We start from the raw sequence: 12988 nt of genomic DNA on the forward strand, positions 1-12988 counted from the left end.
ATATTGTGGGGTCATTGTTATTTATTTCTAATTTTTAGAAATAAAGTAAAATATTAAACAATTTTTTAAAAAAGCATAAAAGTTGTTTTATTTAATTTTTAAAAATAAAAAACATAGAAAACCATTTTTTTCTCTCTCCACAATCTAATCCTAATACAAAAATCTTGAAATATTATTTTTCTTTAAATTGCATGTGGTTTTCTAGCTTTCTTTTAACTTCTCTTAAATTTTTCATCAAGTAAATAAATTTGGAATCAAACTATACCTCATACTTAAAATTTATTAATTTTTAAAATTAATTTGAAACTCAAAAACCAATTTAATTAGTACTAAAAAGTAAAAAACACAACAATATTATAAATTCATAGGTCAAAATTTATTTTAAATAACTTGATTAGTTTCTTCTTCACATATAACATATTTTTATAATTTTTTTACTAAACAAATAAACTCAAAATTAATCAAGATTTTATATGTTGAATTCATTAATGAGTTTAATAATTTTTTTAAAAATTTAAAACTCAAATAATTATCTAATTAATACCATCAATTTATAAATAAAAATTAGTTTCAAATGACTCTATTTTTTATTTTCTATGTAAAATTATTATTATTATTCTATTATACAAATGGACTCCAAATTAAACAATACTTAATATCTTAACTTCATCAACGATTCTAGTAATTTTTAAAAATAACTTAAAACTTAAATAATGAACCAATTAATATTAAAATTTTATGGACAAAAATTGATTTAGAACAACTCTATTTTTTCTTTCCTTCATATAATCATTATTATCTAATTTTTTAAACAAATAAATTTTAAATTAAACAAGACTTGATACGTCAAATTCATTAATAAGTTTAATAATTTTTAAAAATAATTTAAAACTCATATAATAAACTCATTAATATAAGAAATTTATGAATTAAAAATAATTAATAATGACTCTATTATTTGTATTTTTGGTTCTTTATTTTAAAAATAATTTTGAAAAACAAGTATTAGAAGGCATGATCAAACGGACCTTTAGCTTTTAAAAAACAATTGAATTGTGCATTTTACAATCTTTTCTAAAGGTAATTACGAATTTCTTTATTGTTTTCCATCTTTCAACCCAAAAAATTGTTGAAATTATTTTTCCATCTAATTTGTCTTGTGAAATATCTGTACCCTTTTTCAGTATTATCAGCGTCTCTAAGTCACGAGCTTATGACTATTTCAATGAAAATATAAAAAAATATTGTGAATATTCAACTATTTCACTTGAAGTTACCCAAATATGAAAAAAAGGATTGAAGGGTGCAATCATGCAACCCAATGGCATTGATTGATGCTCGGGTCTTTGTTTTTAATTATTCAAGTCATTCACGCGCTTTGTGGGCTCCACAATGCCTGAAACTTCAATTCAATGTACAGACCATTTTCCTGCGCTTTCACAAGGCTTGAAAGACTACTGCAAAGGCTTTCACAGCAACTGCTACTCTCGCTAATTTGCTTTGGTTATTCGAGAGTTTGAATTTTGCTGAAAACATGTTTGTGGCGGAGGCGGCTGTGTCTTCCATCTTTGATCTGGTGCTTGAGAAGTTGGTGGCTGCCGCCGCTGCCCCTTTGTCGGAGTATGCACGCAGGCAGAATGTTGAGGCCACTCTCCAAGAATGGAGGAGGATTTTGTTGCATATTGAAGCTGTGCTGACTGATGCTGAGCAGAAGCAGATAAGGGAGAGAGCTGTTAAGCTTTGGTTGGATGATCTCAAATCTTTGGTTTACGACATGGAAGATGTTCTGGACGAGTTCAACACTGAAGCTAATCTGCAGATCGTGATACCTGGACCCCAAGCTAGCACCAGTAAGGTACACAAGCTCATCCCAACTTGTTTTGCTGCTTGTCATCCTACATCTGTGAAATTTAATGCAAAGATTGGGGAAAAGATAGAGAAAATTACAAGGGAGTTGGATGCTGTTGCAAAACGAAAACATGACTTTGATTTAATGAAGGGTGTTGGAGGGTTGTCGTTTGAGATGGAAGAAAGGTTACAAACCACTTCCTTGGTAGATGAGTCTAGCATTTATGGTAGGGATGCTAAGAAGGAGGCTATCATTCAATTTCTCTTATCCGAGAAAGCCTCCAGGGATAATGGTGATAATGGAGTTTCTGTAGTTCCCATCGTAGGTATGGGTGGGGTTGGTAAAACAACCCTGGCTCAAATTATCTACCATGATAAGAGGGTGGAGAGCCACTTTGATACCAGGATTTGGGTTTGTGTATCGGATCGATTTGATGTGACAGGGATAACCAAAGCAATTCTAGAGTCCGTCACTCATAGTTCAACTGATTCTAAGAACTTGGACTCATTACAAAATAGCCTGAAGAATGGATTGAATGGGAAAAAATTCTTCCTCGTTCTAGATGATGTGTGGAACGAGAAGCCCCAAAACTGGGATGCCTTAAAGGCTCCTTTTAGGGCTGGTGCACAAGGCAGTATGATCATAGTAACAACTCGTAATGAAGATGTTGCATCGATTATGCGCACTACTGCCTCTTCTCATCACCTTGATGTGCTATCCTATGAAGAGTGTCGGCTATTATTTGCAAAACACGCCTTTGCACATATGAATACAAACATCCGCCAAAAGTTGGAACCAATTGGTGAGGAGATAGTAAAAAAATGCAGAGGCTTGCCTTTGGCTGCAAAGTCGCTTGGAAGTCTATTACACACTAAAGAAGATGAAAATGCTTGGAATGAAGTACTGAATAATGGCATATGGGATTTTCAAATTGAACGAAGTGACATTCTTCCGGCTTTATACTTGAGTTACCATTATCTTCCTACAAATTTGAAACGATGTTTTGCATATTGCTCCATATTCCCCAAGGACTATAAATTTGAAAAAAGGAACTTAGTGCTGTTATGGATGGCCGAAGGCTTATTAGGTGGCTCCAAAAGAGAGGAAACTATAGAAGATTATGGTAACATGTGTTTTGACAATCTACTTTCAAGATCTTTCTTCCAACAAGCTAGTGATGATGAATCAATATTTTTGATGCATGATTTGATCCATGATTTAGCACAATTTGTATCGGGAAAATTCTGCTCTTCGTTGGATGATGAAAAGAAAAGTCAAATTTCCAAACAGACTCGACATTCTTCTTATGTTAGGGCAGAGCAATTTGAACTCTCCAAGAAATTTGATCCATTTTATGAAGCTCATAATTTGCGGACCTTTCTTCCTGTACATACAGGTCATCAATATGGTCGTATCTTTTTAAGCAAGAAGGTCTCAGATCTTTTATTGCCAACATTGAAATGCTTACGGGTTCTCTCTTTAGCTCATTATCATATTGTGGAGTTGCCTCACTCAATTGGAACTTTGAAACACCTACGCTACTTAGATCTTTCTCGTACTTCAATTAGAAGGCTCCCTGAATCAATAACCAACCTTTTCAACTTGCAGACATTGATGTTGTCAAATTGTGATTCTCTTACTCATTTACCCACAGAAATGGGGAAACTGATTAACTTGCAGACATTGATGTTGTCAAATTGTATTTCTCTTACTCATTTACCCACAGAAATGGGGAAACTGATTAACTTGCAGACATTGATGTTGTCAAATTGTATTTCTCTTACTCATTTACCCACAGAAATGGGGAAACTGATTAACTTGCAACATCTTGATATTACCAACACTATATTAAAGGAGATGCCAATGGGAATGAAAGGGTTGAAACGTCTTCGAACATTGACTGCTTTTGTTGTTGGTGAGGATAGAGGGGCAAAAATTAAAGAGTTGAGGGACATGTCACACCTCGGTGGCAGACTTTGCATTTCCAAGTTGCAGAATGTGGTGGATGCTATGGATGTCTTCGAGGCTAATTTGAAAGGCAAGGAGCGTCTTGATGAGTTAGTAATGCAGTGGGATGGCGAAGCTACTGCTCGTGATTTGCAGAAGGAAACAACTGTGCTTGAAAAGCTACAACCTCATAACAATTTGAAAGAGCTGACCATCGAGTACTATTGTGGTGAAAAATTTCCTAACTGGTTAAGCGAACATTCATTTACCAATATGGTGTCCATGCAACTCCACGATTGTAAAAATTGTTCATCCTTGCCATCGCTAGGGCAACTTGGATCTCTCAAGGAGCTCTCTATTATGAGGATTGATGGAGTGCAGAAGGTGGGACAAGAGTTCTATGGGAATATTGGGTCTTCTTCGTTTAAGCCATTTGAAGCCCTAGAGATTCTGAGGTTTGAAGAGATGTTAGAGTGGGAGGAATGGGTTTGTCGTGAAATTGAATTCCCTTGTTTGAAGGAGCTTTATATCAAGAAATGTCCAAAGCTGAAAAAGGATTTACCGAAACACCTTCCTAAATTAACAAAACTTGAGATTAGAGAATGCAAGCAGCTGGTGTGTTGTCTTCCAATGGCTCCCTCCATTCGTAAATTGGAGTTGGAGAAATGTGATGATGTGGTGGTTAGGAGTGCGGGCAGTCTCACCTCATTGGCTTCCTTGGATATAAGCAATGTTTGTAAAATACCAGATGAATTAGGACAACTGCATTCTCTTGTAGAGTTGTATGTGCTTTTTTGTCCCGAGCTAAAGGAAATTCCACCCATTCTTCACAACCTTACCTCTCTTAAAGACTTGAAGGTCGAGAATTGTGAGAGTCTTGCATCTTTTCCGGAGATGGCGCTGCCACCCATGCTTGAAAGCCTTCAAATTTTTTCCTGTCCCATTCTGGAGTCCCTACCAGAGGGAATGATAGCCTCCTTCACAAAGCTTGAGACGCTTCATTTATGGAATTGTACAAATCTGGAGTCCCTTTACATTCGAGATGGACTTCACCACATGGATCTCACATCTCTCCAGTCATTGGACATATGGAATTGCCCTAATCTGGTATCTTTTCCGCGAGGAGGATTGCCCACTCCCAATTTAAGATGGCTTGGGATATATAACTGCGAAAAGCTTAAGTCACTGCCCCAAGGGATGCACACCCTCCTTACATCCCTTGAATTATTGACAATAGAAGGTTGTCCAGAAATTGATTCATTTCCAGAAGGGGGTTTGCCCACTAATTTATCTAGCCTTTACATCGTGAATTGCAACAAACTCTTGGCTTGTCGGATGGAGTGGGGCTTACAAACGCTTCCCTTTCTTAGAACGTTGCAGATTGGAGGATATGAGAAAGAAAGATTTCCCGAGGAGCGATTTCTGCCCTCCACTCTCACCTCCCTTGAAATTAGGGGTTTTCCAAATCTGAAATCCCTGGACAATAAGGGGCTTCAGCATCTTACCTCTCTTGAAACTCTGGAGATTTGGAAATGTGGAAACCTCAAGTCCTTCCCAAAACAAGGGCTGCCCTCCTCCCTTTCACGTCTTTATATTGGAGAGTGTCCTCTGCTGAGGAAACGATGCCAAAGGGATAAAGGGAAAGAATGGCCCAAGATTTCTCACATCCCCTGCATAGCGTTCGACCAATCGGATATGGAAAATGGGGAGGTGATCTTATCATGAGGCCCTTGCATCGAAGCTCTTGCTCTCCTCTGCATTTATTGGCCCAGGTACTTTATTCTTTGTGTTTTATTTTCATTTACCAATTCCCCGTGAGTCAGCAAGTTTATAACTACTCTAGCATCCAGATTCTTCTACCTAATGGTGCTAATATTTTTAAGACTTTATTTTATAATTCTCTTATTTTTGAGACATCAAGTGGGCGTCCAGTAGATAGTCCAACTATATATTTTGTGGGGGTATCACTCAAATAAAGAATAAAGGCAAAGCACCACTTAGATGTAGTTTGGATATAATTTTATATTCTCTATTTTTATAATTTTGCTTTTCTTTTTTCATTTTTTTTGTTATCAATTATTTTATAAAAAAAAAATTAAAAATAGTTACCAAATGATTTCCAAAGTCACTTTCAAATTTTAAATCTTGAGAAAAAAATGCAACTAACTATATCATTAATTTGTTATATTATTTTTTCATTTTTAATCAGGAAATATTGTATTTGATGTTTATTAGCCTCTTGCTTTTACTTGGTGTGTTTCATTAAAATTGTTACTTTAAAAGACAACATTCTTATGCATAGAAGTTGTTTGTTCAAAAAACAACTTTAAGAGAACTTCTTTTTCTTTTAAGTTTAGATAATTTTTACTAAAGATAAACAACTTGTATCACATAAAAATATTACTTCAAGAGGCAACTTTAATGTAAATTCATTTTTTAATTTCAATGTGTGTCTAATATGAAATTGTGGAAATTATTTCTTTAAGTGACAACTTCCAACATGACCAAAACTGTTGTAAATTCCTCAATATTTTTAATATGGAAAGTATTTTTTTCAAAAGTCATCTTTAGTATAAATTTGTAATTCTTTCAATATGGAAATTGTTTTTTCAAAAGACACTTTTATTATACATTCAGTTATTTTTAATATGTGCTTAATATAAAAATTGTAAAAGGTGTCTCTTTAAGAGATAACTTCTAGCGTTGTTAAAATTGTTGTGAATTCTTAATAGTTTTACTATGGAAAGTGTTTTTTCAAAAAACATCTTTAATATAATTTTAAAAAAAAAATAAGTGACCGATATGAAAATCGTGAAAGATATATCTTCAATAGACAACTTTCAATGTGACATAAAATGTTGTAGAATTTGAAATATTTTCTTATGTGTTGTATTTTAAAAAATTAATTTTAAATTGATTGTACTTTTATCAAAAACCCATATTATAAGGTAAACATGTACATTAAAAAAGGGGCATTAGACATGTGAGCTTGTTGATTTCCATGTGTGATTTTGATGGACAATGTTTAATATCTTTTAAAAGAAGTTTAGGCAATTCCACATCAAGCTTAAGTCATTGAAATGAGATAAGGCAAACCCCATTAAGTGTGTTCTCTTTTGAGCCCAAAAATCAATTATACCTATGATTCATAAGATGACCACAAGCCTCGATATACTTACTTTGAAATCATATAATTTTGTGAAAATTGTACCAATATATATATTTACTACTTTCTTATAGTGAACTCTCTCCAATAATAGTCATTTTTTTGGAAAGTTTAGTATTATATGTGAATATAGGTGTTAATAAATTCAAACAACTATTAGTAGTTTAGTGACTAGGTGAGCTTGTTCCTTGGTTATAATTTGTTGGGATGTTGATTTTCAAGTTGCTTTTGTAAACAACTTGTCCCTTCCTAATTCTATATATGTTGGCATATGTAAATATAACAATTCATTGCAAAACTATTCACGCCATGAAGAATTTTTGGATGCAGGAGTGTCTACTATCTTGTTGTTGATTGAGGAAGGTTGTCTACCAGAATTGTTGGCTTCCTTGATTTTCTACTTGGTTTTTGCAAGCACATCAAAATGTAGGGAGCAAATGGAGAAAACAACCTTGTAAAGCTCATGTAGACAAATGATTCCTAATTCCAAGACATCCACTTTAGATTCTTCAAATATGGCAAAGGGTTCAACAAACGTATTCATAGCAACAAAGTGCCTATTTCCAATTAGGTACCATTCTTCCTCTACAATTCTACTTTTTGAAGGTGTAATTTATTTTCTTTGGTGTTCACATATCAAGATAATTTCTACCTTCTAGAGAATCAATTTCTCTCCTCAAAGTTAATAAAAAAACATGTTTCTCCCTAAAATTGCTAAAAAAAAAATTCATTAAGATCATTTTTGGAGAAAAGCGTGATGTTTAACTTAGGCAACATCAAAATTTGATTGGTGTTGATGTTTGCTTTCAGCAGTGCTTGGAATCTGTGGGGATAAGCTAAGGTGACTTAGTATAAGTTCAAAATCATGGAAATGGGATAAGATAAGGCCTTGACAAACATAAACCAAGCATAGTGGCTATGAAAATTTTGATGGATTTTGCAAAATTTTTACGAATCCTTTTTCTATTATTACTTGAGACATTGCTCTCAACAAGTGTCTATAGGTTCTATGTTGTGATTTTTTTACAAACTTCTCATTTTTCGAACATTGATGCATCTAAAGCATCCAATTAATATCATTGGTAGAGAAGGTTGTGCACTTCTTGATATTTGCAAGTATGGTACCACAAAACAACAAACTTTTCCTACCTAGTGAAGGACATGTAGGCATATCTTCCATCTAGAGATGTTACGCTTGAATGTTTTGAAAAATTTTAGATGGAATGGAGGGTTTTTGAAAAAGTATTAGTAGTTGCAATTACTTTACTCTCGATTAGGTATGTCTTCTATTTTCTAAAAAATGTTATGCTTTGCCTTGTAGTGAGAATACACATACAATGGGTTTCAATTGGGGGTATCAAATCTTTTTTCCAGGAATGCTTCCCACACCTAAATGTGGATCCAAATGCTTTGAATCTCATAATGTTAGGACAACTTATAGCCTATTGTTCTTGTTCAGATTTTTTTTTCATTGCTCAATATTTCCATCCTATGCGTCTTTGGTCACTACTAGTGGTCTAGAATCCATAAGGCACTGTCATTGCATTGATTCCATGATCTTGCTCCAAACAAAAGTTTAGTACTTTGGTTAAGGATTGTCATTACTAGTGCCCCATTTCTTGGAAGGTATATTAATGTTAACAAAGTCATTGTGCATTTGTTGTTCTAGATTGAGTAATTATGTAAAGGGATGAACTATTATGTTATATCCAAAGAAACATACTGAATTGTTAGAATCATCATAAGAAAAGCAGAGGATCCTTTTGCCTACACATTCAACTTATATTTTTGCTTATGTACTTCAAATTTCCAATCATTGAAAATAAGCTTATGAATCAAATAACAGGGAAAAAATTGTTATTGTTGAGATTCTAAACAAAGAGAAATGGTTCATGTGCTTGATGAACTAATGAAAGCTATTGCATCTAGGTCAAGGTTAAACCTTCAAAATGCATTTGCATATCCTACAATATATTTCACCAACTATTTATGGAGTAGAACATTTTCAAGAAATGAGAGGTTGCTCTATCTTTTAAACTATGGTACAAAGATTATCAAATGTTCCGTTGTTGCTTGCGTTAGCCATTTTAATGTTGAGATATTGTTTTCTATTTTATACTTTTCATTTCTTTCAACATACTCACTTCTTTCAGTTCAACAACACTACTTAGATCCTTTCTGAATTTTAGTTCTACTTTACATTCCGAATATTTTAAATCATCCTTGCTTTATTTCCTTTTCAATTTATTTCTAAACTCTATGAAATTAAAAAGTAATATTAACTCCAAAATTAAAAGGTAATACATATGATTTAATTATTTCATCAGCTTCTTCTATATGTGAAAACTATAATTTAATAAAGTTCTTTAAACTTTAAACATGTCCTCCTCTTCATCTTATGCAGCTTCCACATTGGGCATCATTTAAGAATTTGAAAGAAGTACTTGTACCTGCATAATAATGAGAGGTTCATTTGAAGGAGGCACCATTGAAGCATGTCGGGGTGCATACTGTTGGGGAAGTAAAAGATGGTTAATCAGCCTTTCAGAAGTCAAAATTTAATTAGAGGTTCTAAACTTTTGGAACTCCAGTGCAATGAAAAGGTAAGCAAATTGGATAGTTTCTATTAACCTACCACAAATTCACTTTTATATTAAAACCTATCTCAGAGAGGAAATTATATCAACCTTTCCATATAATTTAGTTTTGATTTTTTGTTTCTCTTTTTTGTGAAACATGTGGATACATTTACGCATGCTTGTTCCTAGGTTGGAGACTTTGATCAAGTTAATACACTTTCCCATTCTTCTCTCTTGCATAGGACTTTGGTATTGCCTTTTGTATGGGAAGAGCTTAATCAGGCATGCAGAGTGATTCTCCTATTGATTATCAGGTTCTGTAGCTAGAATTTAAGTGGCTGATATGAACATCCATAGTGGCTTCATATCCATGCATTTGTGATTCCACAATCAAAATTTACTAAAATAAGCATCTAAAGCATCTTTAACTAATATCATTAGCAGAGGAAGGTTGTGCACTTGAATTATTTTGTTACTCGATATAATATTTAATTTCTGCTAGGATGATGTGACAAAGAGAAAATGGAAAGATCTTTCTAGCAAAGCTCATGTAGGGAAACCATCCATAAGAGATGTTACATTTTTGTGTTCTGAAAATTTTCAGATAGAATGAAGGGCTCTGACAAATGTACTAACCGCCGCAAAGTGCCCTGCTTTCGATAGGTATGTCTTGTACTTTATGAAAAATAACATGTTTTGTCTTATAGTAAAAATTCACATACTAAACTATTAGAATCATCGAGATAAAAGTAGATGGTCTTTTTGCTTACACATTGAAGAAATTTCTTTGCTTATGTAGACTGCTTTATATTTAAAGTATGGTATGGAGGTTATCATATGCATCCTATTCCATCGGTGTTTGCATTGATGGTCAAGATGATTATGATAAGACTGAAAGAGTGTCTTAGATGATTATGAGTTTTATTATCTCTTCTCTGAACTGAAGAAAACTGTGAGAATTTTCTTTTCATATTATTTACTCTGCAGAAATATACATTTATAGGGAAATAGGAGATTACCAACAGCCTGGTAATTCCTTAAAAAAAAACTCTGTCAGATCCCACAAGAGAGGAAACTATCTTCTATCTATAGAAAATAATCTACAGCTATTTACAACTAGCAAATCTCTAATTACAGCTTGTAATATCTTCTAATTTCATCCTACAATCATCCATAAACCCGGAATTCCACATGAACAAAACCATTTCTTTCATTTCAACAACTCAATTTCAGTAGTAATCTAATTTTGGAATTGCAATGCAATGAAAAGGTGGCAAATTGATCTAAAACTTGTCCCGGACAGGAAATTAACTCTGCCATGCAATTTTGTTTTGGAGTTTTTGGTTCTTGATTTTGTGAAATATGAGAATGCAATTATAACTACTTGTTCCTAGGACGAAGATTTTGCCAATAGAGATAGCTTGTTGGAAGGTGATGTGGAATCATAAAGACGTGGAATCATATGGAAGAGATAAGCAAATGATACACTTCCAAGTTCTCCTCTCTTGCATGGGACTTAGGTACACCATTCTGCATGGAAAGATGTGGGAAGAGTGATTCTCTTCTTTGTTATTAATTAGTTCATCGTTAATTAGCTGGAATCCAAGTGGATGATATGAACATCCATACTGGCACCATTATGATATTTCTTGGAAATTATCTGCAGGTGGAACTTAGATTGTATTTTGCTAATGATTTGTATATCCCCTGCCTTCAGTCTTGGGATAGCAGTATTCAGATAGATTTCTGCCACCTTTAATTAAGATCTTCTGTTCCCATAAAACCATGTGTAAGCGATCCTACTTTCTATCACTGCAGAAGAGCCTATCATCAAATGAATGCTTTTTGTTGACTTCCATTACATGGTACCTTGATCCAACACTGGACTCCAAAAGGAGAACAATCATGCAAACTGAAATGTATGTTGATTCTAATAACTTAATTCTCAATCCCTAACTTGAGGAAATGAGAGGCTATTATAAATGGAAATTTTATCAGGTTTCTCTAGCAGCACATCCTGACATGGTAATCTTCACAGGAAAAATTAAGAGAAATGCTTTTAAGTTTAGAAAAGCGGAGTAATGATGTTTGAAGTTGATAGAAATGTTCGAGGATTTCGTCTGTCTTTAATGTAGGTAAGATATTAAGTAGGTCCTTAACAAAAGCAGTTTGTTGGAGATGCATATCCTAAGACAATTGTTTTTTCACTTTAAGATTGAATTTTAGCATTGGTTTATGAACATTGTATTGCACTTCATCACTTGCAGGCTTCTGCCCAACTCATTGGATTTCTCAAATACTTTCCTTCCTTCATTTCCCGTTTTACTGGGGTTTTATATCTTGCTCCATGCTGTCTAGGAACTCAAAATTCCTCAGATATCCCTTTCAGTTGTTCATAAGGTATGAATATATATTGGATTGCACTTGTTTCCACACTTGCATTCTTCTGCTATAATTATTTTTAGAAGTGGGTATTCAATTCTATTGTGTGCAACGAAATCTTTTGTCTTTTTGATTCCTTTATTTTTTTTTTTTAGGTTGTAAATGTGCCTCATATATGGCAGCTTGTTCATGGAATACTTGGATGTGCAATTCAATGATTGGGGTTCTCATAGTTGCTACAAATTTGGCGCAAAATATCACACACACTCCAATTAACTGGATGACTTGACCATCAGAACAAGCTATTCAGTTTTATTTTTTGTTTTTAAGCTCCCATGAAAAGATGGCAAGCATTAGCCTTGGCCCATGAAAGAAAGCCATTCTCATCATAACTGATTTATATGTCAACTAAAATGGTAGCGACTTCACATTTCTTCAACATCTGCAGATGTTGGAAACCTCCATTGATGGCAAGTTTCTTTCACTGTTTCCCATGTACACATATGTTGTTCCCACAAACCATGCATCTTCTATTCTCTCTTGGGAGATGTTTTATGATGAGATATTGCTATTTGTATATGATAGGTAGGATGTTCAGTGTTTTAGAGATTCAACTTATTGTGAGGTCATTCCAAATCTTAAAAGTTGTTGCATTCTCAATAGAAGTGATCTGTTTTCAAACTTTCAAAGCAGATATGATTGAGTTCATTCCTCTTATATGCAGTTGAAAATATATTCATATATGTTTATTTTTACTTACCACTTGATGTGACAAATACTTCCTTGATCTATTGAATTATTTATATGAGAGGAAGAGACTCTGTTGTTCTTGCTCAAATTAGTGGGAAAACAACTTTTTATTTAATAAAATGTTTTTTCGCTATGTTTGATTCCCAAAAAATTTGAGAGAAAATGTGAGGAAAAAATAAAAATTGATATAAAGTCAATAAATTATTTTTATATCATATTTCAGACTCATTTAACTTGTTTAACTCTTCTACAAAAAAATAATAATAATTTAAAAACATAAAAGTTTCTTAGTAATTTTAATTATATTTAACCTTT

The 12988-nt window shown here is 33.4% G+C and overlaps 1 protein-coding gene across 18 annotated transcripts; it reads left to right on the forward strand.

Annotated features, from left to right (window-relative positions):
• The first annotated feature begins 1380 nt into the window (after positions 1-1380).
• Positions 1381-12666, forward strand: LOC100253303 (putative disease resistance RPP13-like protein 1). 18 transcript variants are annotated; one of them, XR_009467486.1, is made up of 10 exons: positions 1381-5568; positions 7293-7533; positions 9367-9565; positions 9784-9855; positions 10146-10204; positions 10936-11061; positions 11360-11460; positions 11580-11676; positions 11809-11941; positions 12079-12666. XR_009467486.1 is itself a non-coding variant. In XM_019217819.1 (2 exons), the coding sequence occupies exon 1, from the start codon at positions 1535-1537 to the stop codon at positions 5519-5521; it is 3987 nt and encodes a 1328-aa protein (XP_019073364.1). In that variant the 5' UTR covers positions 1381-1534; the 3' UTR covers positions 5522-5568; positions 7293-7539. The 18 variants fall into 18 exon arrangements, 1 of the variants encoding a protein (XP_019073364.1); XR_002029239.1 differs by having other exon boundaries at positions 9731-9855; positions 10936-11676; XR_002029244.1 differs by lacking the exons at positions 9784-9855; positions 11360-11460 and having other exon boundaries at positions 10936-11330.
• Positions 12667-12988: the final 322 nt, after the last annotated feature.

Source organism: Vitis vinifera, chromosome 13, assembly GCF_030704535.1.
Source record: "Vitis vinifera cultivar Pinot Noir 40024 chromosome 13, ASM3070453v1".
NCBI classification, from domain to species: Eukaryota; Viridiplantae; Streptophyta; class Magnoliopsida; order Vitales; family Vitaceae; genus Vitis; species Vitis vinifera.